The 27,589-nt window shown below is 40.8% G+C and overlaps 1 protein-coding gene across 1 annotated transcript in view; it reads left to right on the top strand.

The window, feature by feature from the left end:
• Positions 1-27,589, top strand: part of SLC12A2 (solute carrier family 12 member 2) — a 368,551-nt gene that overhangs the window by 293,638 nt on the left and 47,324 nt on the right. Inside the window, 3 exon segments of the mRNA XM_029619121.1 lie at positions 12,336-12,467; positions 20,145-20,192; positions 26,610-26,732. Coding sequence (XP_029474981.1) covers positions 12,336-12,467; positions 20,145-20,192; positions 26,610-26,732 — 303 coding nt within the window.

The following is a 27,589-nucleotide window of genomic DNA, read 5'->3' as shown; positions in this document are numbered from 1 at the left end:
CGGTTTGTGTTCTTCCGGGGTTCATATGCTCATCTCTCGGATTGCCAGCTCTATATGAACCAATATAATAGGGTCTTATTCAAGCAGATACAGGACTTTGCAGAGTCCCTGCCTCAGCAATTCAGGAAACGCTTCAAACCCTGGTACACAAGAGTTTTTGAGGCAGGGAAGCATGAAATAAGATCCTCTTATGTATCTTTGACACCACTTCCAGGGTATCTGCCAAGCTGCTATTTCTGCAAGACGATGGGCCTGGGTAAGTCTTCGGACTTGCGCCCTGAAGTACAAGACAGATGTCTGATCTGCCCTGCATAGGAGACAAATCTGTTGGCGAACAGATTCAACGGACGGTGGCAGAAACTCAAGGAGCTCTGATGTCTTCTGAGTATTCCTCCAAACAGCCATTCAGGAAGGATACTAAAAAGCCATTCTTCCGTCCAAAGAAGTCCCTATCCATCACTGTCTAGAATTTGTTCCACGAGATCTTTCAAAAGGCCCAGTCTCATCAATCTCTGAAACAAAGCCACAAGCAGCTCCTCAGCCGGGCCTTGCTTCCTGTTTTTGACTCCTGCATAGAGAGCAGCAGCAGCCAGCTTCCACTGCCTCAGATACTAGTGGGAGGTTGATTGTGCCATTTCCACAACAGGTGGCACACAATCACCTCAGAACAGTGGGTCCTTGCCATAATCTCTCAGGGTTATTACCTGAACTTTCTCTCCATCCCACCGGACTCCCCACCTCTGCTGACGTGGGGACATCCGACAATTCACCACTCCTGGAACAGGAGGTCTCCCTCCTCCTCCAGTCTAGAGCAATAGAACCAGTGCCCTATTCCCAACAAGGCCTAGGATTCTATTCCGGTACTTTCTAATCCCCAAAGATTCAGGTGGCGTTCGTCCAATTCTGGACCTACGTGCCCTCAACCAGTACCTCCACCGAGAAAAGTTCAAGATGGTAACCTTGGGTTCCCTTCTTCCTCGTCTGCAAAGAGGAGACTGGCTCTGCTCTCTAGATCTCCAGGACGCGTACACACACACACATTGCGATAACTCCATCTCATCGCAAATTTCTGAGATTTCTGGTAGGCCCCAAGCACTATAGTACCGAGTGTTAGCATTCGGTCTGGCATCTGCACCACGAGTCTTCACCAAGTGCCTCATAGTAGTAGCAGCCTTCCTCAGGACTCAAGGTGTTCATGTCTACCCCTATCTGGACGATTGGTTGATCAGGGCTTCCACTCAGCAAACTGCTCTGTCGTCCCTACATCTTACCTTACACACTCTGATTTCGCTAGGATTTCTCGTCAACTACGAGAAATCCTGCTTAGTTCCATCTCAAACTTTGTCCTTCATAGGGGCAGACTTGGACACCCTTCAAGCAAAGGCATTGCTGCCTCGACAGCGAGCTCTCACTCTCATTTCTGTCGCACACCAGCTACAGTCTCACCACTGCTCGACTGCATGCCACTTCCTCATCTTGCTGGGACACATGGCGTCCTCAGTACAGGAGACCCCAATGGCCCACTTGGCCATGGGAGTCATGCAGTGGATGCTAATGTCACAATGGACTCAATCCGTCCAACCTCTATGGACCATTGTCCACATCACCGACCCATTTATCAGTCTCTAGCCTGGTGGGAAAATCAGATCAATCTCCAAGGCCTACCCTTCCAGGCTCCAGACCCTCAAATAATTTTCATCACCAATGTTTCCAACCTCGACTGGGGAGCTCATGTCGCCAATTTGCAGACACAAGGAGCTTGGTCTCCAGAGGAAGCCAAACACCAAATCAATTTCCTGAAGCTGCGAGCAATCAGATATGCTCTCAGGGTATTTCAGGATCACCTTTCCAACCAGGTCATCCTGATTCAGACAGACAACCAGGTGGCCATGTGGTACATCAACAAACAGGAAGGGACAGGCTCCTACCTACTGTGTCAGGAGGTTGCGCAGATATGGGCGGAGGCCCTCTCCCATTCGATGTACCTCAGGACCACCTACTTGCTGGGAGTGGACAATGTGTTGGCAGACAAGCTGAGTCGCGCCTTTCAACCGCACGAGTGGTCCCTCAACCCCACAGTAGCAGACTCAATATTCCAACGTTGGGGTTATCCTCACATAGACCTCTTTGCGTCACCTCAAAACCGCAAAGTAGAGAACTTTTGCTCTCTCACTCGCAGCCAACACTCTCAGCCAAGAGATGCGTTCTCCCTCTCATGGGCAACCGGTCTCCTATATGTATTCCCTCCACTTCCACTTCTCTCGAAGACTCTCATGAAGTTACGTCAGGACAAGGGATGCATGATCCTGATAGCACCTCGCTGGCCTCGCCAAGTGTGGTTTCCAATACTTCAGGACCTCTCCATTCGCAGGCACATTCCCTTGGGAAAGGACCCGCTTCTGATCACTCAGAACGGGTGCCTAGGCCACTCCAATCTTCAGGCCTTGTCTCTGACGGCCTGGATGTTGAAAGGTTGATTCTTCAGCCACTTAACCTTTCGGAGCCAGTTTCCCATGTCCTGATTGCTTCATGGAAGCCTTCCACAAGACAATCTTATCTTTACAAATGGAACAGGTTTAAATCATGGTGTTCTTATCAATCCCTTGATCCCTTTACCTGTTCCACCACGAAGTATCTAGACTATCTCTGGCACTTGTCAGAATCAGGTCTAAAAACCTCTTCCATCAGAATGCATGTCAGTGCGGTAGCCGCCTTCCATAGAGGTGTTGGGGATGTTCCTATTTCAATACAACCCCTCGTAACACATTTTCTGAAGGGCTTGCTTCACCTCAAGCCTCCACAGTGCCCTCCGGCCTCTTCTTGGGACCTCAATCTGGTTTTGGGTCGGCTCATGAAACCACCATTCGAGCCTCTCCAATCCTGTGATCTTCGCTATCTCACATAGAAAGTGATTTTTCTTTTGGCAGTCAAATCTGCTTGCAGAGTTTAGTGAGTTACAAGCCCTAGTTACCTATCCGCCTTACACTAAACTTCTGCAGGACTGAGCAGTACTCCACACTCGCCCTAAGTTCTTACCTAAGGTAGTATCGGAGTTTCACATTAATCAATCCATTATACTACTTTCTTTCCCAGGCCCCACTCCAGTCCAGGAGAACAGGCTCTGCATGCCCTTGACTGTAAACGTGCTCTAGCATTCTGTCTAGACAGTACAGCTGCCCACAGGAAAAGCACTCAATTGCTTGTCTCTTTCCATTCCTTCAAATTGGGGCAGCCTGTGGGAAAGCAGACTCTCTCCTCCTGGTTAGCGGACTGCATATCCTTCTATCATCAGCAAGCAGGCATTCCACTTCAAGACCGTGTTAAAGCACACACTGTGAGGGCCATGGCGACTTCAGTAGCACACCTACACTCTGTGCCGCTTCCTGACATTTGCAGGGCTGCTACCTGGAGTTCTCTCCATACATTTACAGCCTATTATTGCTTAGACAAGGCCGGAAGACAAGATTTGATCTTCGGCCAGTCTGTCTTGCGCATCCTTTTTACAACTTGATGTACCAACACCCTTCTGCCTGCCCGTTAGGGTTCAGGATGCCCTCTACCAAATTCCACCCCAGTCCTTGTGCCTCTTGCACATCTTGGGTACATTTGGTGCATTTCTCGGACAACTTCAGCTCGGTACTCACCCATATGTGAGGACTAATTTCCTGCTTGTCCTGTGAGAAAGCAAATGTTGCTTACCTGTAACAGGTGTTTTCACAGGACAGCAGGATGTTAGTCCTCATGCAACCCGCCCGCCACCCAGCGGTGTTGGGTTCATTACGTTTTCTTATTTTAATTTTTCGGCACTTCCTGTAGCTTTAAACAAGACTGAAGGGGGACCCCTGCTGGCTGCAAGTTTAGTGCCATGCTGGGCATGCCCAGTAGGTGCCAGTCAGTTCTAGAAACTTTGATAAAAGTGTTCCGTGATTGGGCTCCATCCTATGATGTCACCCATATGTGAGGACTAACATCCTGCTGTCCTATTGAGAACACCTGTTACAGGTAAGCAACATTTGCTTTATAGTGGGTGACTTGATCATTATGAAGGTAGATATCTGGGTGGCTGGAGGGCGTCCAGATCTCATGATAACTTTCCTGCTTCATGCACCACTTAAATAAGGTTTTAGAGCGTGCTAGGCAGAGAGAAGATTGTCGTGGGTGCCAATGACATAGGAAAGTGCAGGAAATTTAGGTTCTGGAAATTTAGGCTTTTGGGTAGATAATTGAAATCTAGAGCCTCCTGGGTTGCATTCTCAGAAATGCTCCCCATTCTATGCATAGGATGCCAGAAACAGGCAGAGCTCCAGAATCTCAATGTGTGGATGAAATGATGGTGCAGGGAAGAGGGTTGTAGATTTGTTAGGAGGTGTCTATTCTGATGGGATGGGCTCCTCCTTAACAAAAGTAGAACCAGGCTGCTGGTGCTAAGTTTTATAAAGAAGATAGAACAGCTTTTAAACTAGAATATGGGGAAAACAGACAGTCGCTCAGCAGTGCATGTTTGAGGGAGGGTGACAAAACAAGTAAGTTAATGTCTCAATATGAAGATAATTGTAAAATGAAAAAACCCAGATGTATTTAAATGCAGAACATGTAGATAAAAATGACGCCAAACTGCCTGTATGATCAGATAATAAGCAGGTTGTGGATACACATAAAAATAGAAATAAAACTACTTTAAAATGTTTGTTTGCAAATGCCAGAAGTCTGAAAAATAAGACTGAAGAATTAGAATGTATGGTGCTGAAGGAAGGTATATGCATCTCGAAGACTTGGTAGAAGGAGGATGACCAATTGGACATTGTGTTACCAGGGTATAAAATTGGTGTAGGGGTGACACTCTATATGTTAAGGATGGCATAGAGCCAAGCAGGATAAGCTTTGCAGGAGACAAACTGCACTTTGGAATCCTTATGAATATAAATTCCAAGAATAAAAGGGAAGAGAACAGTAGTGGGGACATATTACCACCTGCCTGGCCAGGATGAGAAAACAGACTGCAAAATGCTAACAGAAATTAGATTGGCTACTAAAATAGCAACACAATAATCTTGGGGGACTTCAATTACCTGAATATTGATTGAGTAAATTTCATATTTATTTATTATTTTATTTATTTGAGGTTTTTTATATACCGACATTCGTTTAGTAACATCATGTCTGTTTCATATCAGGACATACAAGGGAGGTAAATTTCCTAGATGCCATCAATGACTGCTGAATGCAGCAGGTGATCATGGAGCCAACAAGAGGGGGAACTGTATGAAATCTAGTTCTCAGTGAAGTGTGGGACCTGGTACTAAAAAGATAAAGGTGGTGGATTCGCTCGGCAACAGTATCAATGTAATAAAATGTGATATAATTACTGGAGGGTGAATACAAAGTAAAACTACTGAATAGCATTTAATTCTCAAAAGGGAGACCATGATAAAATGAGGAAATTTGTTGGAAGAAAACTGAAAGAAGCAATTCAAAAATTTAAAATCTTGCAGGAGGCGTGAACGTTGTCTAAAATTATCATCCTTCAGGCCCATACAAAATAATTCCATTCATTTAAAAAAGGCTGAAGGAAAACCAAACGAATGTTGGATTGTTTAATAGTGAAGTAAAAGGCAATTAAAGCCAAAAGGGTATTTTTCACAAATGGAAAGCAGGTCAAAATGAGGAAAACATGGAAGAGTATAAGCACTGCAAGTTAGCCTGCTTCATTACTTTTTTAAATCTGAGAGAATTTGAAAACACTTGCCCTAAAGGAAAATAAAACGGAGGATGTCATAATGCCTCTGTATTGCTCCATGGTGAGACCGCACCTGGAATACTGTGTGCAGTTCTGGTCACCGCATCTTAAAAAGGATATAGCTGCACTGGGCAAAGTGCAGAGAAGGGCAACCAAAATAAGGGGCATGGAATGGCTGCCCTATGAGGAAAGGCTAAAGAAGTTAGGATTGTTCAGTTTGGAGAAGAGATGACTGAGGGGGGGCGGGGATATGATAGAAGTCTACAAAATCATGAAAGGACTTGAAAAAGGTTATTTACTCTCTCAGATAATAGAAGGACTAGGGGGCACTCCATGAAGTTAGTAAGTAGATCATTTAAAACAAATCGAAGAAAATATTTTTTCACTCAGTGCATAGTTAAGCTCTGGAATTCATTGCCAGAAGATGTGGTTACAGCAGTTACTGTAACTGGGTTTAGAAAAGGTTTGGATAAGTTCTTAGAGGATAAATCCATAAATTGCTATGATGGTAATTAATAAGCAATAGTAGCTTGTGATCTGTCTAATGTTTGGGTGCTTGTGCGTTTTTGTTGTGTGGATGCTCTGTTCGCCTTATTGCTCCTCTTTGATTCACTAGTTAAGTTTTTCAGTCGTGTTAGTTTTCTTACATTTTTCATAGACTGCTGTCTGCTTGGACAGCATTCGTCAGGTTTTGTTAAAATATCCCCATAGTGAGGAAATTAATGGAGGCTGCTAAAAGAAAGTATGAGCTATCTATAATCCAATAGGTAACAGGATCCAAGACAATCTGGTTTTACCAGAGGAAGGTCCAGTTAAACAAATCTGACTTTTTTGATTGGGTGACTACAGAATTGTATGAAGGAAGAGCGCTGAATATGGTTTACTTGGATTTCAGCAAGTGATATTTCACTTAGGTTCATAAATAAAATGTGAAGCCTGGGAGTGAGTTCCAAGGTGGTGGAATGGATTACAAATTGGCTTACTGACAGACATCAATGAGTAGAGAAGAAAGAAGAGTAATAAATGGAATCCCTCAAGGATTGATTCTGGGAACTGTTCTGTTCAATATCTTTGCAAGTGATATTGTGGAGTGATTAGAAGGTAAAATTTGTGTTTGTGCATGACACTAAGATCTGCAACAGAGAAGACTTACCTGAAGGAGTAGAGAGAATGAGAGGTGACCTAGAAAACCTCAAGAAGTAGTCTAATATTTGGCAGTTGGGATTCAGCGCCAAGAAGTGCAGAGTCATGCATTTTGGGAATGGCAATTCAAAGGAGTTGTATATGTTGAGGAGTGAAAAGCTGATAATCAAGAACTGGGAGAGAGACCTCAGCATAATAGTGTCTGAGGATCTGAAGGTGATAAAGCAATGTGACAACGTGATGGCTAAGGATGAAGGGATGCTGGGCTGCATCAAGAGGCATAACCAGCAGGAAAAAGGTGATAATGCCACTTACAGATCCTTGATGAGACCTTACCTGGAATACTGTGTCAATTCTAGAGAACTCATTTCAAAAAAAGGTAAGGACAGAATGGAAGCAGTACAGAGAGAGGCAAACTAAAATGGTGTAGGGTCTGTGAAGAAAGCCATATGAGATGAGACTGAAGGACCTTAATATTTATACCCTGAAAGAGAGAGGGAAGATATGTTACAGACTTTTGAATACCTAAAAGGAATTTATGCTTAGAATTCAAATCTTTTTTGAAAAAAGGAAGCTGTAAAAATTAGGTGTCACGATATGAAACTCTTAACGGGGAAGACTCAGGAACAAAGTCAGGAAATATTTCTTCATGGAATGGGTTGTGGATGCATAGAATGCATTCCTGGAAGAGGTGGTGAAGACAAGAATGGTAATGGAATTCAAAAGGTCATCTTCCATTTTGGTTCTCACAAATCCCATACTTAATCCAACATTCATCTCCCTCCTCACAGGGATAAACAGAGGATCCCTGCTGACAAGACAATGGAAATAAAGAAATGGGGTAACTTTTCTATTACACCTAAAGTTTACATTTCTGCTTGGAGGTAGCCAGCATGGAGGGGCAGTTTCTACTACCCTTAACAGAAGGCTTGGGGGTAACCTGCATGGAGCAGCAGTTTCTACCCAAAAAAAACTTGCTGGGCAGACTAGATAGACCATTTTGGGCTTTATCTGCCATTTTTCAGTTATGACTTTTGCCTCCATTTTTCATCTTTTGTCCCAAATAGAGAAGAGGCACAATGACTTCAACAAGTGTTCTCAGTGCAGAGGGTGGTATGCCTTATCTTACAGATCCCCATGATAGATATGTGCACTGCCTGGAGGACAACCACAGTGTTTGGATTGTTCCATGTGTAAGAAAATGACCCTTGGAGGATGTCTTCCCTGCCTTGAGCTTGTGGAGAAGCTCTCCATAAAAAGTCTAGCCCATCGGCTTTGCAGGGCTCAGAAGCTGCACCAGATGCTGGTGGTGCATCAACATTGATGCCTCAATCTCCCTCAATACTATGCACACTAAGAGGCCAGGGAGATAGACCATTGTGTAGCTCCCCCCATTTAATGAAAAAGGATTCTGCTTTATTGTTCCAGCATTGAGTACAGATACTTTGGGGAGCGATGATCAGTATGATGCCAGGAGTGGGGGAGATTCTGGCTGTGGCCATTGATAAAGGGCAGTTCACCCTAGTATCAATCTCAGGAATTGCAGCAGCCTCCAAGGGTCCATATGCCAGCCACTGATCTTCAAGCATTGCATGAGATGTAATCACTCCTGCTTCCCATATAGTATTGGCATTGTCAGTTTTTTTTACAAGGAATTGGTGAAGTGTATCCATACAGCACTAGATTAGAGCTTCAAACATCAATGCATCAACCTCAGTATCTGTAGTATTTCAAACTGAGGTCCAGCCTCTGCTGAAAATTTTCATGGTATCTGGAAGAATGACCTCGATAGCAATTCCTGGAAAGGAACTGCTACCGAAGACAATTCTCAGTGCATCAGGGGAGGAAGCTTCCCCCAAGGCACAGAAATTGGTGGTTTAGATACCAGCAGAAAAAGGGGCCACTCACAGAGGCCTTATCTTCTAGCCGAATACACACTCACACCAAACTGCCTAACTCTGATACTGGTTCAGTCTAAGTATTCCTGGGGCCATGCTATGGCTCTGAGTACTACTCTGATCTCTGATCTTAACAAATTTCCTGTCTCATAAGAACATGGACCAAGGCTAATAGAGTACAGCATCCTTTTGGATTGTGGTCAGTCCATGTTACAAGTACCTGGCAGATCCCAAAATGTAGCTCTAGTTCTTACTAACTCCTAGGGATAGCAATGGTTTTCTCTAGTGTACTTGGCAAATGTTTTATGGACTTGTCCAAGCTTCTCTTAAACCTCACTATGATAGTTGCCTTGATTACCCTGTAAATAAATTAAATAAAAATTGTTTTTAATCTGCTAGTGGTTAGTTTTATGGTGTGTCCTCTTGTTTTAGTATTATATGGAAGGGTAAATAAGTCTCTTATTTACCTGTTCTCTCATAATTGTATAAACTTCTATCATGTATTCTCTCAGCCATCTCTTTTCCAGGTTGAAGAACCCTAACCTGTGTACCCTTGCTTCATAGGGGAACCGTTCGAACCTCTGTCATTTTTTTGCCCTTCCTTTTCTAGTTTTTCTGTATCTGTCTTGATTGTGTAACCAGAGCTGCATACAGTGCTTAAGCAGGCTGATCAATAAATCTGTGCGGAAACAGGCACTCAGTGTTGAGCACCCACTTTCTTAATGTGCGCTCAGCCACCTCTCCTGGGCACATGATCGAATATTTAAATGAGGTGATAGGGACAAATGTGCACCCCTAGTGTCTTCTTTGCAGCGAGTGCTCAGGAGAGGTGGCTGTCAGTGGATTAGGAAAACAGGTGCTCAGTTTTACAAGCGTCCGTTTTCCTAACCTGTGCACAGCCACGGATTAGGAAAATGGACACTCATTAATTGAGATTCCCTTTCCCTAACCTGACCATAGCATACTTAAAAAAAATTATTTTTTTTTTACCTAATTTCTTTTTTCAGTTCCTTTCTGTAGTTCCTCCGACTTAATATCACCATGATATTAAGTCGGAGGAACTACAGAAAAGCAGTATTTTCTGCTTTTCTGTCAACTTTAGGGGCTTCTCAGAACTTAACGCCTGCTCTGGGGCAGGCATTAATTTCTGAGTGTAAAAATGTGCACATCTGGCAAGGTGGTTCTGCAATTTCTCATTCTCTGTTGCAGTTTTAACAACTGAATAATTGTCATCTCCACAGGAAAGGAGGAAATCTGTGGAAGATCTCTCCTTCCATTACTCTATAAATAGAATGGTGGAGACTATTTCATTTAATTTACAAAAGGAGGTGTCCAGGGTAAAAATGCTTGACATCCTCCATGAAAACCTGAAAGAGACAGATAATATGGGAGAACTCTCTCCCCTCCTCCTAATGTGTTCTCAGTAAGAAGACAGACACTATATCATATCTAGAAAGCACCTAGATTCAAGAAGCAACAACTGCCTCATTGGTCAGTTATAGTCAAAAAGACTCTCAAATGGACCCTTGGTCTGACCCAGCATGGCAATTTCTTATGTTCTTAATGCCCCTGGGGAAGGATTCTCATACCCTTAATCTGATTGGGAGAAAAGTTTACCAGGGTGCTAAGGTCATTACCCACATAGCATCCTATTCATGTTTCATGGGCCAAAATATGCAAAACATACTGAAAGAGGTGAAGAGGGTGGCAGAGCATCTCCTCCAATCCTAGCTCCTCAATTACTTCTACCCCTTATATTCACACAACCACTCTAACCCCACCCCCCTACAACTCCTAACCTCTCCCCCTCCCTCTCCCCTCACCTATTTTCCACCTCCTTTTCACCCCCTCCCTCTACTCTAAACTACCTCTTCCCCCTCACCCCCCATAAAGTGAATTATCAGGACTACATATTGTATATAAAAAACTTATATATAAAAAATTTGTTCCCAATCACGTGTATATATACCTCCTTTAATTGTGGATACCCTCCTATATATCAGAATCTCCACCCCCCCACCCCCGTTTAGATAACCTCTTTCATGTATCACACTTTTATAATTTTACTTATATAATCTAATCTGTTATTTGTATGCTCTGAATGTTCCTTATTTAATTATCTAATTACGCAAAAATTGTAAAGCCTGTTGCTCAGTTCTGTTATATGTAAACCGACGAGATGTTCCCAACGTTCGTCGGTATATAAAAGTTACTAAATAAATAAAATAAATACCCTAGAGTAGGCGTGAATATACATGAGATTTGCATGTACACTGCTTAACTGTATGTAAATATATCATACATTCATTAGGAGTAACCTGAAAATCTGACTTGTTGGTGGCCTCAGATAACCGAAATTGCACACCTTGCCCTAGAATAACTAATGTACAGGGGTATGGCATGTGAAAAGCACAGTCTGTTCAACCTACTTTGTTTTTATAATGCCATAAGGGTCTCAGCAATAGGTATTGTAGCCTGCAAACTCATATAGTTGTAGGCCTCAGACAAGATGTCCATGAATGACTGACTTGCCATTCAATAGATGAAATCTTTTAGATAATAAATTCTTGGGCGTGGTGACTCAAATTAAAAGTCACTGGGCTATACTTAGACCCTCTCTTCATGTAGGAGGTATTCAAGTGGAGTACTGAGGAAACATTTCTATCCTCCTAGGAGGTGTTACCCATTGCCCTCCTTGTCCCTTCTCAGCAGCAGGGAGTGCATTTATCCCAGACAGACCCCAAAAGCCACAACCAGTATCCCAGCCAAAACCTGGAACTGGGTGTTGACATCACTCAGGAGAGCATAGGCACAATCTCAGTATCCTTGCCCAAGAACCTTCCTGTTGGGGAAAGCTGAGGTCTAACATAAACCGCTGTCCCTGAATAATCTCGAACACTTGGGTTCTCAGCAGAATCAGAAATGAATACAGATTACTTCATTTGGAAACCCTGACAAATTGCCCTCAGCAAAGCACTTGGTCTGCTTCTCAGCATCAGTAACTGCTGCAAAGGGAACTCCTCGCTCTTGAAGATCAATGTGTTCAAACCCATTCTATTAGGGAAAGGAGGGTGGGGATTTTACTCTCAACTACTTCCTGATTACAAAGAAAACAGGGCGACTCAGTCACATCTCAGGACTTTGAAAACAATTTCTGTTAAAAGAAAAGTTCAAAATGATTTCCTTGGGCACCTTAATTCCCTTCATAGAAAAAGGGGACTGTCTGAACTCCCTTGATCCAAATTTATTTGGATTTGATTACTGCTTCAGTTGTACACTCAAAGCAGGTGCAGTTAATTGGCCCCATGCCATATCATTTTTGAGTTTTTTGTTGTTGTATAATTTTACCCATTCAATGTCTGACATGGGACAGCCCGCACATGCTTAGAGCATGGCAAAAGCATCTCACCTGTGAGGACTTATATCCTACTGTTCTCTGAGAACACCTGTTACAGGTAAGCAACTTTTTGTTTTAGTAAAACAGTATCTGAAGAGAAACATGTCATATGTCCAAGTCAGAAGACTTGAGTCTTATTGCAGTGAGTTTGTGTTTGCAGAAGAGGTGTCGTTACAAGAGAAATCTCCAAGCTCTAAAGATGTTGTAGTGAACGTTGACTACAGCAAGAAAGATGAAGACTCTTCAAAACCTTTTTCTTCATCCAGTGAAAAGAATCCTGTCATACAGAAAGGTAATTTTCCATTCAGCTTCCTTAATTCACATTGTCTCTACCTGTGAATACTTGGACGTTTTTAATTTTTAGTCTATTTGAAAATCTGACTTTCTCCACAATTAATTTTGATTCCTGAAGGTTCAAAGTAAAATAGTAAACTTATGGCCATGCTGAAGTTAGAAAAGGGAAGCATCTAATGCAGAGTGAGTTTAGAAAAGCACTGTTCTAATGCATACATTTTATTCTTTACTGTTTTTCAGAATAAAAATGTTTTGAATACATTTGTGCAAAATAGATTCAGATTTCATGTGACCTTAAATAGGAAGTCTAGGGCAGCAATTGATGAATTTATTTAGTAGATTACAGGTCTATATCTCAAGAGTTAAATTTTCTAACAAATTCAAAGGATGATAAATCAGACTAGAGTCCATAAATTACATCATGCTCATTCAAGTATGATATGTTATCCCTACAGTTCTATGGATCTTTATGGGGAGGGATTATTTCTTTTAAATGTAAAATAAAAGCATTTTCAGTTTAAAGTTAATTGTTACAGCAAACATTTCTGGATAATTATTTAAAAATTAAAAGTAGTGAATCAGAGGAGCAGTGTATTTGTGATTTATCTGGACTTCAATTAGATTTGTGAAACATTTCCATATAGACTGGTAAACTAATTAGACTAGAGGTAAGACAAAGCTGTTAACTGGGTAAGGAAATGGTTAAGCAGCAGAGCTCAGTCGTGGTTAATGGAGTGACTAGTAGAAGGCTTGGCAGTAGGGCTAGTTCTTTGTAATATCTTTACTAGTGGCATTGCAGAGGAACTTGAAGGAAAAAATATTCTGTCTGCAGATAAGACAAATCTTTAACAGTGAAAACACCAGAAAAGTGTAAAAAAAAAAAAATGAAAGGGGATATGAAAGACAAGGGTTTAGAAGCTGTGCTTCAGTGCAATAAAAGTATACAATTTTGAATCTGAGCTGTGAAATTTCATATTAGCCACTTATCCAATGGGAGGACAAGAACCTGGTAACTATCAAGCAGAAAAGGGATCTAGGAGTAATCATCTATGAAGATTTTAAGGTTGCAAGTAAGTGTGGGAAAGCTAATAGTATGCACTAGTCCAAAAGGAAAGGTATTGTCAGCAGGGGAAAGGAGGTAATACTTTCCTTGTATAGCTCACTAGTGAGAGGCCCCACCTTGAGTACTGATGTATTCTAGAGGCCATATACTCGTAAGGACATTGAAATAAAGAATGCAGCTCAGAGAAGGGCCAACAAAATAGCATAGGACCTGTAATAAATCCTACACAAAAAGCTTATTGAACTTGAAATATGCTGATTGGAAGAGAGAAGGGAGGGGAGAAAAGAATGAGAGGAATATTCAAATATGTAGCTACCTTCAATAAAGCATAGAGATTTGGCGTATTTCCTTAGGGGGGGAAATTAAAAAAATACAAGTGGTCATGATATAAGGCCGAAAGGAGGTAGACTAAGGAAAATGAAGAAATACTGCTTTATTTGATTTTTTTTTTTAATTACACTTGGTATTCCACCTAAGCCAAAAACTCACTAAGCGGATTACAATTCCCCAAAAAAATCCCAAATCCCACTCTTCCTTCACAACCAACATCCAAACCTTTATCCCTGAAATTACATAATTCAAATTAATCCCTTCAACCCTTTCCATGGAAAGGGTGAGAGGTACCTGGAATAGTCTACCAGCAAATGTTAGTTACCAAAGCTATGACCAAATTTAAACATGCTTGGGACAGAGCAGTGGAAACAGTTGTAGTGGAGAAGAGAGGGTAAAAGAAATAGAGAGCCTAGGTGTCAGACTAGATTTAGAAATTTATATGCTCATCTACCCAAAATGATAGCGGGCCAAAATGGAGCAATGATAAAGCCAATTTCTACAGAATAACCATATAGTTCTTAGTCCTGGGGGAATTCTGCACTACTGTGGAGCACAGAATTTTCTCAGAATTCCCCCCCCCCCCCCCACGCAGAATTGTCACATTCTGCGCAGAAACTAGCCGAGGAGACCCTGGCATACCTCGAACGGAGTGCGTCTGTGTGTGCCGCGGAACATGCTCCGTTCGCGGCGAAGATGAAGGCCCGGCTCGCTGTTCGTGGCGAAAAGGGAAGGCTCCCGTGTGCCGCGAATGGAGTGTGCTCCGTTCGCGGTGAAGATAGAAGGCCCCTGTGTGCCACGGACGGCGCGCCCGAGCCTTAATCTTCGTGGCATGCCGGTGAGAGAGAATGTGTGTGTGAGAGAGGAAGGTGGTGAGAGAAAGCATGAGATCGAGAGTGACCCTGCTGATAGGTAGAGGGGTGAACTAAGACCATCCTAATAGAGAATATCCAAGAATAAAGTGCAATAGCTTGGTTTGAGGAGCAAGATTCAGTGGTAGATTGAAATCTCTCAGTATGATCATATTGTTTAAATTAGCTTTAACTGAGAGTAACTGTTCAAAAAAAGGGGATAAATTAGCCTAGCTATGAAGAAAGCAATTAAACTTGTATGGCTGATAGGTGGGAGATATCGTTCACTATGATGCTGTATACAGCTCTTAGCATTTCATTATAGTCATTATTATTATTTGGCGCATATCAGATGTGCCTGGCATTGTACAGATACACATTATGGACAGTCCTTATTCCTTGGAGATTACAACCTAATCAAGAAAGAGACAACAGACACCAAAAAAAAAAAACATTGGGGAGGTTTATTAATATTTAAGGAGAACTCTGCTTTTGTATGACAGAAATAAATATTAGTTGAGCAGTGTAGACAGGGTCAAAGCAACAAAACAGTATGTCTTGCAACCCTCCCTATATTAATACTGCACAAGAAGCCATATATATTTGAAGGTTATTTTTAGATCAGACAAATAGGTTTGCTTTATTTTCATTTACAGCATCCTATTTTAGACCCATTTGCAAGCTCCATTTTTTGTTTGATTTTTAAACCATTGTACATCTGTCTCCTTTTCATAATGTGAATATACTTTCTAAAAACCTTGTTTTTTGGAACCCTGATATACTGAGAAATATATAAAAGTTTTCAGCTGCAGAGTCTTAGAAGTGGTGATATGTTAGATTTTTTTTCATTTGCAAGTAGAACACCATAAGTGATTGTGGCTTGAGAAGATATAATCCTAAAAAGCAGTTAAAACTGATTTAGTTTGTTTTGGTGGTATAGAAGTGGAGAAAGTGAATAGTAAAGTTAACTCTTCCCATAAGCTTCCATTGTAGTTAGATTTTGTATGTTTGGAAATAATTATTTAGAAAACTTTACAATTCAGATAGAAAGTGGTACTGCTTTTTATACAGCTATCAGTATTGCACAGTGCTAATTGTAATGCTTGAGTTTTTGATTTTTCAAGAATTTCATCAGCTTGTATTTTATTTTGAAAGCTTCACCTTTAGCAGTCATTACTAAAGGGGGGAGTACTACACCACTGTACAATGCAGAATGGCACAGAATTTTCCTCCCATGCAAAATTGTTAAATTCTGTGCAGAATTTGGCATGGTTGATGGGAGGTAGAGCAGGGGTATCAGCTGCATCATAGACCCATATGGGCTGGAAGGAGCAGGAGGCAGAGGCATTTATTTATTTATTTATTTAGCATTTTTATATACCGACGTTCTCGATACAAATATCAAATCAGGTCGGTTTACATAAAACAAAACAATCGCGGTGAGGCGTTACAATAAACGGAGTTTCAGAACATGAGAATAAATATTAAATAAACAACAGTGACTCATCAAATGACGAGAATTTATATAGTAAATAACATGTAATAAAATAGATAATGGTGTAAATAACTAACTTGAAATAAAATAAATAGAATAGTATAAAATATATATGTAAAGACAACAGTAACTCGTTATGATACGTGAAACATGTAGAGAATAACTAAGAATAAATGATGTGTTAATTTGGGATATACAGGTATCAGGGACCAATGTTTATGGGCCTGGTTATGAGTAATGCATGGGCTAAAGAATTAATGCATCCACAAGTGGAACAATCAAACAGGTGGGCTGTCAAATAACGTGGATTCATGTGGAGATAACTAAAAATAAATGATGAGCTGAACAGTGACCAATGTTTATGTGTTTAGATATCAGTAATGCATGAACTAAAGAATTAGTGCATCCACGCGGGAGGCTTTCCCTACAGGTGTGTTGTAAGTGGGTTGTCCAGATGAGGTGGCTTTCACTACAAGTGGGTTGTAAGTGGGTTGTCCAGATGAGGTGTAATCGGGCCTTGAAGAGGTGTGGGCGGTCGTGGAACTTGAGGTGTGGTCATGGAACTTGTAGTGAACTAATTTTACTCTTTTGCATGATGATGCATGATGATTGGACAGATGCATGATGAGCATCTGTCCAATGCGGCCAGGAGGAGGCGGTGGCATTGGGGGGGTATCCAGCCCACGTGTGCCAGGAAGAGAGGAGGACAACTTCCCCCAGCAGCAGCAGATTAGAGATTATAGGCCGCTGGGGGTCAGGCCTGGTGAGTGGTGGAAGAGAGAACAGGCCTCAGCATGGTAGAGGAGATTTCTACTGCCTTGTGATATATTATAGTGCTCTTTGGGAAATTCTACACCCAAACACCTTTTGTATTTCAGTTAAATTATTATTCAAACAGTAATTTCATTGTTTTGATTACATTTATTTCGCCCAGAAGCAAAGCAATAATTGTCCTTTTTCAAAGATACTATATTCATCAAAATCTGAGCATGGAATGGGTATAAGCCATATAAACTGGCATACACATTCATAGCCAATTTGCTTATTGAACCTCACTTGGATTTCTGAGGATATGCTAGCCAAATTTGTTTTACCATTGAATCATCACATTTACAAAAGTGTATGAGGGAATAAACCAAGAATGTGCAGATGAAAACATACTTTGTTGGCTAAATCAAGGCAAACTGGCAAAAATTATAAAAACTCAGCACTTTGCACTTCAAAAATTATGGGTTACTGTACAGATAACTAATGTAGTTTTGGTGTAGTGGTTGTAACCCCAAGTGATATAACATACAAGGCCTATTCTGAATGTTTTTCCCTCATAGAGGTAGAATGGGGAAAAAAAGCCTTTTAATAAATCAAGCAGATAGTGTGTGCAGCTTGTGAAATATATTTTAAGTCATAAATTTGCAATAGCTTGTGTTAAGATAAAAGAAATCACTTTTATGAATGGTTGTAATGTTTTTGGGTTTTTTTACTTTATGTACTGTATGTTTTATTGTAAACCATCCTAATAAAAATGGGGAGACTATATATAAATATTTGGAAATATTACAGAATTAGTAACACTAGTTCATTAGTTTGTAGAAACACATGATTATATCTGATGATTTCAAGGTAGGGACAGAGTCAGAGGGATGCTAGAGTGCATAGGGGAGAACTATAACTAGTAGAAAAAAAGGAATGTGGTGATGCCATTACACAGATCTTTGGTGAGATATTTTCAATTTTGGAGGCCTTGTTTTCAGAAAAATATAAAAAGTGATCCAGAGAAGGGTTAGCAATGTTAAGGAGTATATATCATAAGCCTTATGAGAGGAGACTTTGAAAATCTACCCCTATATGTTTAGATTTCTAAGGGTTACGTGCATAGGCTCGGTGGCGCGCGCAAGCCCCGGGATGCACGTATGTCCCGGGGCTTTCAAAAATGGGCGGTCCGGGAGCGTGCTGGTGGTCCAGGATGGTCCAGGGACGTGGAGGCATCCGGGGCGGGGCCGGGGGCATTCCTGAGTCCTCCAGCACAGCTGCTGTGCCGGAGGTTCGCACGCCAGCAGCTGGCCGGCGCGCACAGGCGTAACTTTTGAAACAAAGGTAGGGGGGATATAGTTAGGGCTGGGGGGTGGGTTAGATAGGGGAAGGGAGGGGAAGGTGGGAGGCCGAAAAAAAAAAAAGTTCCCTCCAAGGCCGCGCCGATTTAGGAGCGGTCTTGGAGGGAACGGGGAAAGCCATCGGGGCTCCCCTCGGGCTTGGCGCACGCAAGGTGCACGTGTGCACCCCCTTGCGCGCGCCGACCCCGGATTTTATAACGGGTGCGGCAGCACGCACATGTTATAAAATCGGGTGTACATTTGTGCGCGCCGGGTAGCACGCACAAATGTACCCCACGCACATAATATTTAAAATCGGCCCCATATTCCTTAATAGAAAGTAGCAACAGGTTAGATAACAATGTGCATTAATACCTTCCAAGTATGTATTTAATTATTTAGTTATTTTTTAGTTATTTATATTCCACTTTTCTACACTTCAAAGTGTACATCAAAGCCGATTACATTCAGGTACTATAGGTATTTCCCTATCCCCACAGGGCTTACAATCTAATTTTGTACCTGAGGCTGTATTTTCTGCTGTATTCACTTTCAGCCGAGTGGAATGTATTTAAGTGTTTATAACGCATACTCACCTAATTCAACAATGAGTGTTGGCGTTTGCCAGAATGAATGATAAAGTGGTTAATATAAATGGTTAAAATCCTAGAGGAAATAAGGCAACCCCAGGGTTTCTGTTGCAGGCAGCAATGGTAGAATCAGCTAGCAGGTTTCAATTCTGAAATAACTCAATCATCGATATTCAGCACCACTTAGCCAGATAATTAAGGACTTATCCATCTAATTGGCATGGCTGAATATCTGGCCGTTTTTAGTGGCTACCACTTATCTGGATAAGTACTTAGCTAGGTAAGTACTTATCTGGATAAATGGGCATTTTGGAGAGGAGCTACTTATCCAGTTAACATAGCTGGGTAAGTCGTCATATTCAAACTTATCTGTCTGTTAACTGATTAAGTTAGACATGCTCAATAGCAAGTCTAAAGTTAGCCGGATAAGATTTATCCTGCTAACTAGCAAAATATTCAGGAATATTCAGTTGGATAACCATGCAGCTTAATATCCCATGTGAGTTAGCCGAATAAATCATATTTGGCTAACTCATTTAACAAGATATCTTTGAATATCAAGCTCTTGAAATCCTAGCTTAAATGCAGACACTTGCTTAGCCAGGTCTGTCTGGTAGGCTATGCAAGGGCCTTAAGAGGCTGGATGTTCAGGCAATGTCCATGCTAGTGCTGCTGGTTATTTATATCAGTGGTCCCCAACCGTGTCCTGGGGGCCCACTAGCCAGTCGGGTTTTCAGGATATCCACAGTGAATATGCATGAGAGAAAATTTGCATGCACTGCCTCCAGAACATGCAAATTTCTCTCATGCCATATTCATTGTGGATATCCTGAAAACCTGACTGGCTGGTGGGCCTCCAGGACAGGGTTGGGGACCACTGATTTAGATTACAGAGTTTTGAGGTTGGGCATGGGAGGGGATGAGTGTTGAGGGGAAGTTGCTTTCTTTTCTGCCTATCATGGTAGAGTACAAAGGAGCAAGACAGACTGTTGTGAATAAGGAGTGATACTTTACAAGCAGTCACACTCTTTGGCTGGCAGCTGGTATATATCCTTAGCAGTATGGACTCAACTGAGCAAACTGTATGATGGATTTGTGTTGGTCTAGCAGGAAGTTGGAGCTTCCTAAATGCTTGTTTATTTTCTCATGGATTGCTCATCATAGTGTGTTTTGTTAATGTGCTGTTTTTTTCATTATTTACTTTTACAGTACAAAAGAGACTAACAATTATTTTGTATTTTTTAAACATAATCCAGATGAGGAAGAAGATGGCAAGACTCCAACACAACCTCTGTTGAAAGAAGGCAGGCATTTTCCATCTTTTTTATTTAATCTCATTTTGGGGGATGTTCTGTCTTTTTAAAAATTATTTTAGCCTATAATTTCTTTACATGTTCTAATGTAGTGGTGTGTTTGTGATGTGTTGAACTGAGATGAATACTTGCCATTTTAATTCTTCCTCTTATTTGTTTTAAAGTACATATTTTTAAAATGTATAGTAGTATAGGGAAGTCTGACCGCAGAGTTGTTGTTGTATCCATCCATCTTACCATCCATCTTCTGTGGCTCACTTACATTGTTAGATTTATTTTCATTCTCATACATATTTCAAAAATCAACCAAGTACTTGCTTGAAGCTCTTTCTCTGGTGTGATTAGTCATCTATACAATCACATAAATAACTATAAGGCAGTAATGTACATAATTCCTCTTTACTTTAGAATCTTGCTTTATACACACTAATGATTTCAGAAATTTAGATAACAAGCGAGAAAAAGCCTATGCATGTTAAGACATGGGTCTGGTGAAAATCTAGAATCTTAGGAGAAATTAATTAGGTCAAATACAAGTGGTGGTGCAGTCTGTAGTTAGTAAAACATAAAGGTCACAAGCAAATAGATATAGTGGGTAATTGTCAAACTGCCTGCAGTGATACAAAGTCCTCGCATCATCCTTTTTATCTGTGGGCTATGCCCTAATTTTCAAAGTGAAATTGCATGTGGACTTTTACTTTGAAAATTGCCGAGGGTACAAAGTGCGCACACATACTTGCATCTGCTTTTTGTGCGTGTAAAAATGTATGTAGCTTTGAAAACTTCCTTGACCTTAACACATCCCTAGAAATGTTGCCTTTCAATGCGTGTAAAAGTATGTGTATTGTGGAACAATGTGTGGTCATTTACCCATCTTGAGGGTTGGCAATTTTCAGACAGCTAATCTATGTGGGTAAATTATTTTAAACATTTTGAAAATTGTCCTCAATAAGAGCATTTCTATCTGTTGTTACCTCAATAACTTTGGCACTTGGGTCCTACTCAGGCTGACAGCTACCATAGCATTCAAACGCTACTTGCTAAGAACAGTTTGAGTACTATGACAGCTGTCAGTCTTGAGTACAGAACTACCGTAGTACTGGGTTTGTTTTGACACATTCACTATTTAAGTATAATTGGTTTTCCTTTTCTGTACAGCACTCAGGTTAAAACACAGTATAATAGCAACATCCCTTTGTGGATATTATTCAGTACAATTGCTGTTCATATACACTTCACTTTTTTCTTTTTTTTTAATTCTGTCTTGGTAGCTGCAGATTCTGGGAAGGCTTATAGTAGCTTTCTAAATAATCACGAGTTATGTTTTTCAGATTAGAAAAACTTATAATTTCTCAAACTTTGTATGTCTTTCTGCTTTGTAGATTTTAAATCTAAACTCATCTATTTTATTTAAATTGTTTGTACAATAAGTACATTTGAAAACCTTAAGCTATAGCATCCTACAAATTTTTATAAAGGTTTACTAGGATTAAGTAAACATACAGTGCATTCAGAAAGTATTCAGACCCTTTCATTTTTTCCACATTTTGTTACATTACAGCCTTATTCTAAAATGGATAATACACATTTTTCCCTCCTCAGTCAACACACAATACCCCATAATGACAAAACGAAATCAGGTTTGTAGAAATTCAAACCTCAGTCAAAAAGCTGGCATGAATTAGCCATTAGTCCCAAGATGAAGGTTGCACAGCAGAAGTACTTAGATAGTCCAGCCCACCAAATAAGAGTGAACTACTGGGAGTACAGGCTGCACAGAACTGCTTGTCCAAAATTGCTGTCACTTAGAAATATGTCCAGACAGTAGAGGGACATAAAGGTGTACGTAGATGACCAGGTAGCAGCTTTGTAAATGCTTTTGATGGAAGTGGCCCTGAAGTGAGCCTCTGAAGTTGCCATGGCTCTCACTTGAGTCTTGACAGCTTTGGAATCTATAGGCCAGGCAGCATACTACAGTATGCAATGCAGTCAGCTAGCCAATTGGACAGTGTTTGGCCATTGCCATTTCCAGTCTGTTGGGATCAAAGGATACAAACAGTTGAGAAGTTTGACGATGAAATTGGCCAGGGCTCTCTCACAGGCTAAGCAATTTGTGCATATATGGTTTTGGAAGAAAGTAGATAGCTCAGTTAATGAGGAATGCAGACATGACTTTTCGAAGGAACTTAAGGGTGAGTACATAGAACCACCCTGTTGTAGAAAAAACTGCAAGTATGGTGAGTAGAAGACCAGAGCTTACAATTCACTCTTTGAGTTGAAGTGATGGCTACAAAAAAGACCACTTTCCAAGTGAGAAATGTCAAGTCCACCAACTCGAGAAGTTTGAAATGAGGTTTCATGAGTTGAGCTCTAAGACTCTGGAGGTTTACTGACCCAATGCCTGAAAAGCCGCAATCCATTCATGAATTTGGAAACCAACAGATGCAAGGGAGCCCCTCACTTACTGATGATATGCTGAGATAAGCTTTGACAAGATATTAAGGCTAGAGGATGAAAGGAAGACTATACTGAAATAAATCCCTCTGGCCACAGGAGGAGGGATCCAAACAGCTGGTCTCACATCATCTTGAAAAACTTTCCCACTTGAAAGTGTAGGACCCCCTGGTTTAAATCCTAGTTCTAGCCAAAATCAGTATATCCTCTGTTTCCTTCAAAAGAAACAGACTACTGTGTGTTCAGCATCCATGCTAAGAGGGCCGGTGATGTCAAATGCGGATGGCAGTCTGCCTTTCTCCTACATGGCGAGCATCTAAGATATCCCAAATGGGATTGGAGCCTGCACTGATTGACAGAAGAGAGATAGAAATCACGCTTACTGTTCGCCCGCTGCTGGCATAGGCCTCATGGATTTGCCCTCAAGGCTGCGTCAACTTCGCCACAGCACTTACGAGCTCACACACCCCAAATTTATTACATTTTGCAGTTGCATTTTGCAATGGTCACAGAAGCACTTAGCACAGTTCACTGCTGACTCAGCCACCATTAAGTGGTACAGGAGTTGGACTACCCCAAAATCAGGAGCGGCTTGATTTTTTTTTTTTAGTAAATTTTCAGAACGGTTACATGCAGAAAGTTATCATATACATGTGTAAGTAGCTGTACTCGCATACATGCTACTTTATGAACATCAAAATTGCATGTGTATTTTCAGTTTTGCATATTCATTTACTGGTGCAATACAAGTGGTCTAAGGATATTCCTGGCAAGATCAAGAGGTATGCATGGAAATTATTAAAAAAAAAAAAAAGTTTATCAATATACATTAGCCAACTTATTTGTGCATTTTTACACCTGCTAATTGACTAATACAAGTGAAATCAGACATGTCTGCTATTTTTTTGGATGGGAAGTCTAGATGAAGTATTAGAGGGTCTAGGTGAACTGGAGATGGACTGGGTGAACTGGGAAAAGTATTGGCAAATTGGTGATTTCAAGTACGCGCACATATTTTAAAATTATATCTGCCTATGCATATAAATCTGGGTTTTTACTTGTGCGTATGATATTTTTTTTTTGTGTGTATGCGTAAAATATATGCACGTATATTTCTAAAATAAAGTATGCACTTTCAATGTATTGCAAATATTCATGTATACTGAAACATACATGCATACTTTCAGAGCAGAAGTACATGGTATTTTATAAAACTGCAACTCTCACAGCACAATTCATAAAATACTCGGGTAAAACTCTGCACGTCCACTTACATGTATAACTGCTGTACTGCGAATAGGTTTGAAAATTATCCTCTAATATTTTTGTCCAGTTTCCAAGCCACTGGGAAACATGATATAGGTATCTGCTGCAACCTCATCTGGAGGTCCTGGCAAAACGTATGAACCAGGATAGCTACAAAATTTGCTGGAAATTGCAGAAACTGAAAAAAACATTAAGATGTCCATTCTTGGATCCTTTTTCTTTCCTAAAATTAATGTTTAGAGTCTTAGCCAATTTATCCAAGAATCTGGAGTAGCAAAGATCCTCTTGGGGGAAGGGGGTGGTCTCAGGGAAGGTATGCTCTGTTAAGTCTGGAAGGAGATTATATGGAATCCCCAAGGAAGCAGCCTCTACCTCCTGACCATGAGGGAACACAAATCCATGCCCCCAATAAAGAAAGCGACTGAGGTGGAGGGCTCATCTGGCCTCATCTGTAAGGAGCTCGGACCAGATAATCCACTTCTTCATCCTCTGATCTATGAAAGGACCTCCCTGATGACTTACACCCAGTGCCGACAACTCCTGCAGCGAATCATGCATCAGCATGGGACTTGAAGCAAGTACACTACGTAGGAATGTTTCCTCCATTTTGGACTGTAGAGGCTCTAATTTGCTCTCCTGTTTCTAGGTGTTAAGGAGGCAAAGACATTTTTCACTAGCTCTCATGATTGGGCTCCCCACTGATTGGGAGTCCCTCTGAGCCTGAGTTTCCTCAGAAACTTAGATGGGCTCGTCTTCAGTTAGAGTTGATGGTAAGGCTGAAGAAGAGCTCAGCATCAGAGTTGTGATGGCAGTTGGCTTTAAGGTGCTGCATGTACACTAGTTGTCAGTCATTTTTGAGGATTAGCACTCCACGCTGTAGATAGCGCTGGTAGTTCTTTCCATACCATGATATCCACAAAGAGACTCTTGAACTTACATGTCTAAGTGCACTGCTCCAGCACCGCAGATTGCCACACCAAGAGTAGATAATGCCTTGGAATGTATGCTCCATGCTAATGGCGCACACAGAGCTCTTGTCTGCTCTGGGTCTGTGTAGAACAGGTGACTCAGTGCCATGGGAATCTTCTGTGTCAGAAATGAGAATGGCACCTGCACCCAAGAGGCTGCATCCCTTTTTGGCATTAAAGGGGGCCCACTTCTGCAGTGGTATCAATTCGCTTTATGGATCCAATGAGGATAGCCCCGAAGAGGGGCTCCCCTTGCTGCTTAGGTGCCAGGAGTTTTCACCATCTCACCTGGTATGAATCTGGAGTCTGATTCCAGGGGAAGGGGAGCAGTCCCATATAGGTGGGGAATCTAGAAGGGGGAAGTTTCGCCTGAACTCCTTGTGCCTGGAGCCTTCATGATGAAGAGTGGCTATTCTGCTTGGTCTAATGCCAATACTTTGGGCTCTTACCCATCAGCACCTTTTGAATGGACTTCATCTTACAGGCACTATACTGCTGCACCCTGGCAGACATGCGACCACAGATATAACAGTTTGAAGGCATTGTGGTCCAGGTCAAGCATCGATAATAGATGTATTTGTGATGGACATACAGCACCCACAGATGCAGCCCTTAAGCGTGCTTACTGTGGGCTTCCTGGCCTTGGGTTTCTCTGGCTTCATATATAATTTTTACCTAGAACTTAAAAATTCTGTTGGAGGGGTTTCACTGAGGCAGCGTGTAAAAATGCTAGCAACAAGACAAACAACAAGGAAGCACTAGGCCTCGAGGTAGAAAAGTTTGAAAGAGAGAATGGAAATCTGTGTGATAGTTTGGATAAATAGAGACTGAGGGACTCGCGAAGGAGCATGTGCACAATGGAGTTTCCACACATGCTCTATAAAGCATTACTGAGCTTAGGAGAAATGAGGCTGTGTTAGTGCCATCAATGACATCACCCACACATATTTGGCTTATTCATGCCTGCTTGTTGACAGGCAGTCATACTGGAGTGCCTTGTTACAAAGTATCTGTAAATGACTTAGAAATTGATATATAAACTGTATAACCAAAGCACTAAAACAAATTGAGATTTGTTTGTAAAAAAAAAAAAATGGAATGGCCAAAAAATGAAATTTATAAAAATGTATTAAGCACATAAAAATTGCTTTCCTTTTATTCTTAAAGCTATTTGCATAAGACCATTATTTTTGTTCTTAGGTTTTCTGTTGCCTGCTGTCATTTGAAATACTAATTTCCTACTCATGACTTAGTTCTGTAGGAACAGATGATTGGATCACAATTGAAACTTTATAAATGTTATAAGGGGGACCTGTAGAAGAAATTAATTAATTTCAAAGACAGTTTATAGTTCTAAGTTGTATGTAAATATTCATACAAATTAAGGGATTTAAAAGACATAAAGTTAACAAAACCTATTTTCTAAATATGTGATCCTTGGATATTTGCAGTGCTATGTATTTTAAGAGCCATTTTAGTTTAGTTTCTTGAAATTTTATAATCTGTCTTACCCTGATCAGGCCCAAAGCGAAGTACAGCAGTAAAACATTAACATTTTCAATATTCAGAGATGAGTTTACCATATGAAAACAAATTGTGTGAATACACACACATGAATAACAAAACATATATACTGTTTAGAAATTGAAACTGTGTAATAGTTTTTTGTTTTCTTTTTTTTGTCATTTCTATTGTTTTTGGCTTCTTTTTTAAACACCAGAATCCAAAGGTCCAGCTACTCCTTTAAACATAACTGACCAAAGACTACTTGATGCTAGCAAACTGTTTAAAAAGAAGCAAGGCAAAAGCACTATTGATGTATGGTGGCTTTTTGATGATGGAGGTAAGTTTGAACTATTATGAGAAAAGATACTTACTAATGAAATATTTTAAAACTCTTGACCAATGTGAACAGTTATAGATTTCAAGCAAAATGAAATTAGAGCAATATTTTTACCACAGATCACAATATCCTTCTGATTTCCTCAACTCATCTCTTGTTGCCGTTTTCTATTTCATGCATTTAGGAAAGCCTATAAATGTTTTATCCGTCAATAAACAAGCTGACTTAACCATGTTAACGTGACTTCATTTGGCATCACAGGGGTGGAGCTATCTCTCCAAAATTGCAGAGTTTTGCTTGTTTGCCTGTCCAGCTCTTCCCACGCATTCTCTGCCAGTCTCCTCTCTTTTTTTTTTTTTTTTTTTTTTGCACCTCCTCATGGCTATGCAGACATTTCCATTTTTTTCTCTCCTTTTTTTCAACTCCTTCACAATAGTGAAGCCCAAAACAGCACTTTTCAATACTAATATTTATTTATTTTTATTTATTTAAAATTTTTATATACCGGCATTCATGTTGCAAACACATCATGCCGGTTTACATATAACAGGGGTGTACAGTGAACAATTCAATAACCTATTTGTGTAGAAGGAAGCAGTTACAAATAACAAGGTAAAAGAACTGGGAGGAGAGAAGAAAAGGGAGAGAATAACATTAGATATAGGTATTTACATTAGTAATAACATTTTTACATGTGGAAGTGGTAGAATCTGGCTGAATAGAATTAATCGGTGTCCGGGAAAGCTTTTTTAAACAGCCAGGTCTTAAGTCTCTTCCTGAAGGTTGGGAGGCTGGGCTCCTGTCTAAGGTCCGGTGGGATGGAGTTCCATAGAAGGGGGCCGGCTGTTGAAAAGGCC

Source organism: Rhinatrema bivittatum, chromosome 1 (genome assembly GCF_901001135.1).
Source record: "Rhinatrema bivittatum chromosome 1, aRhiBiv1.1, whole genome shotgun sequence".
Lineage (NCBI taxonomy): Eukaryota > Metazoa > Chordata > Amphibia > Gymnophiona > Rhinatrematidae > Rhinatrema > Rhinatrema bivittatum.
The sequence above is the reverse complement of the archived record's forward strand: the minus strand, read 5'-3'. Positions and strand labels throughout refer to the sequence as shown.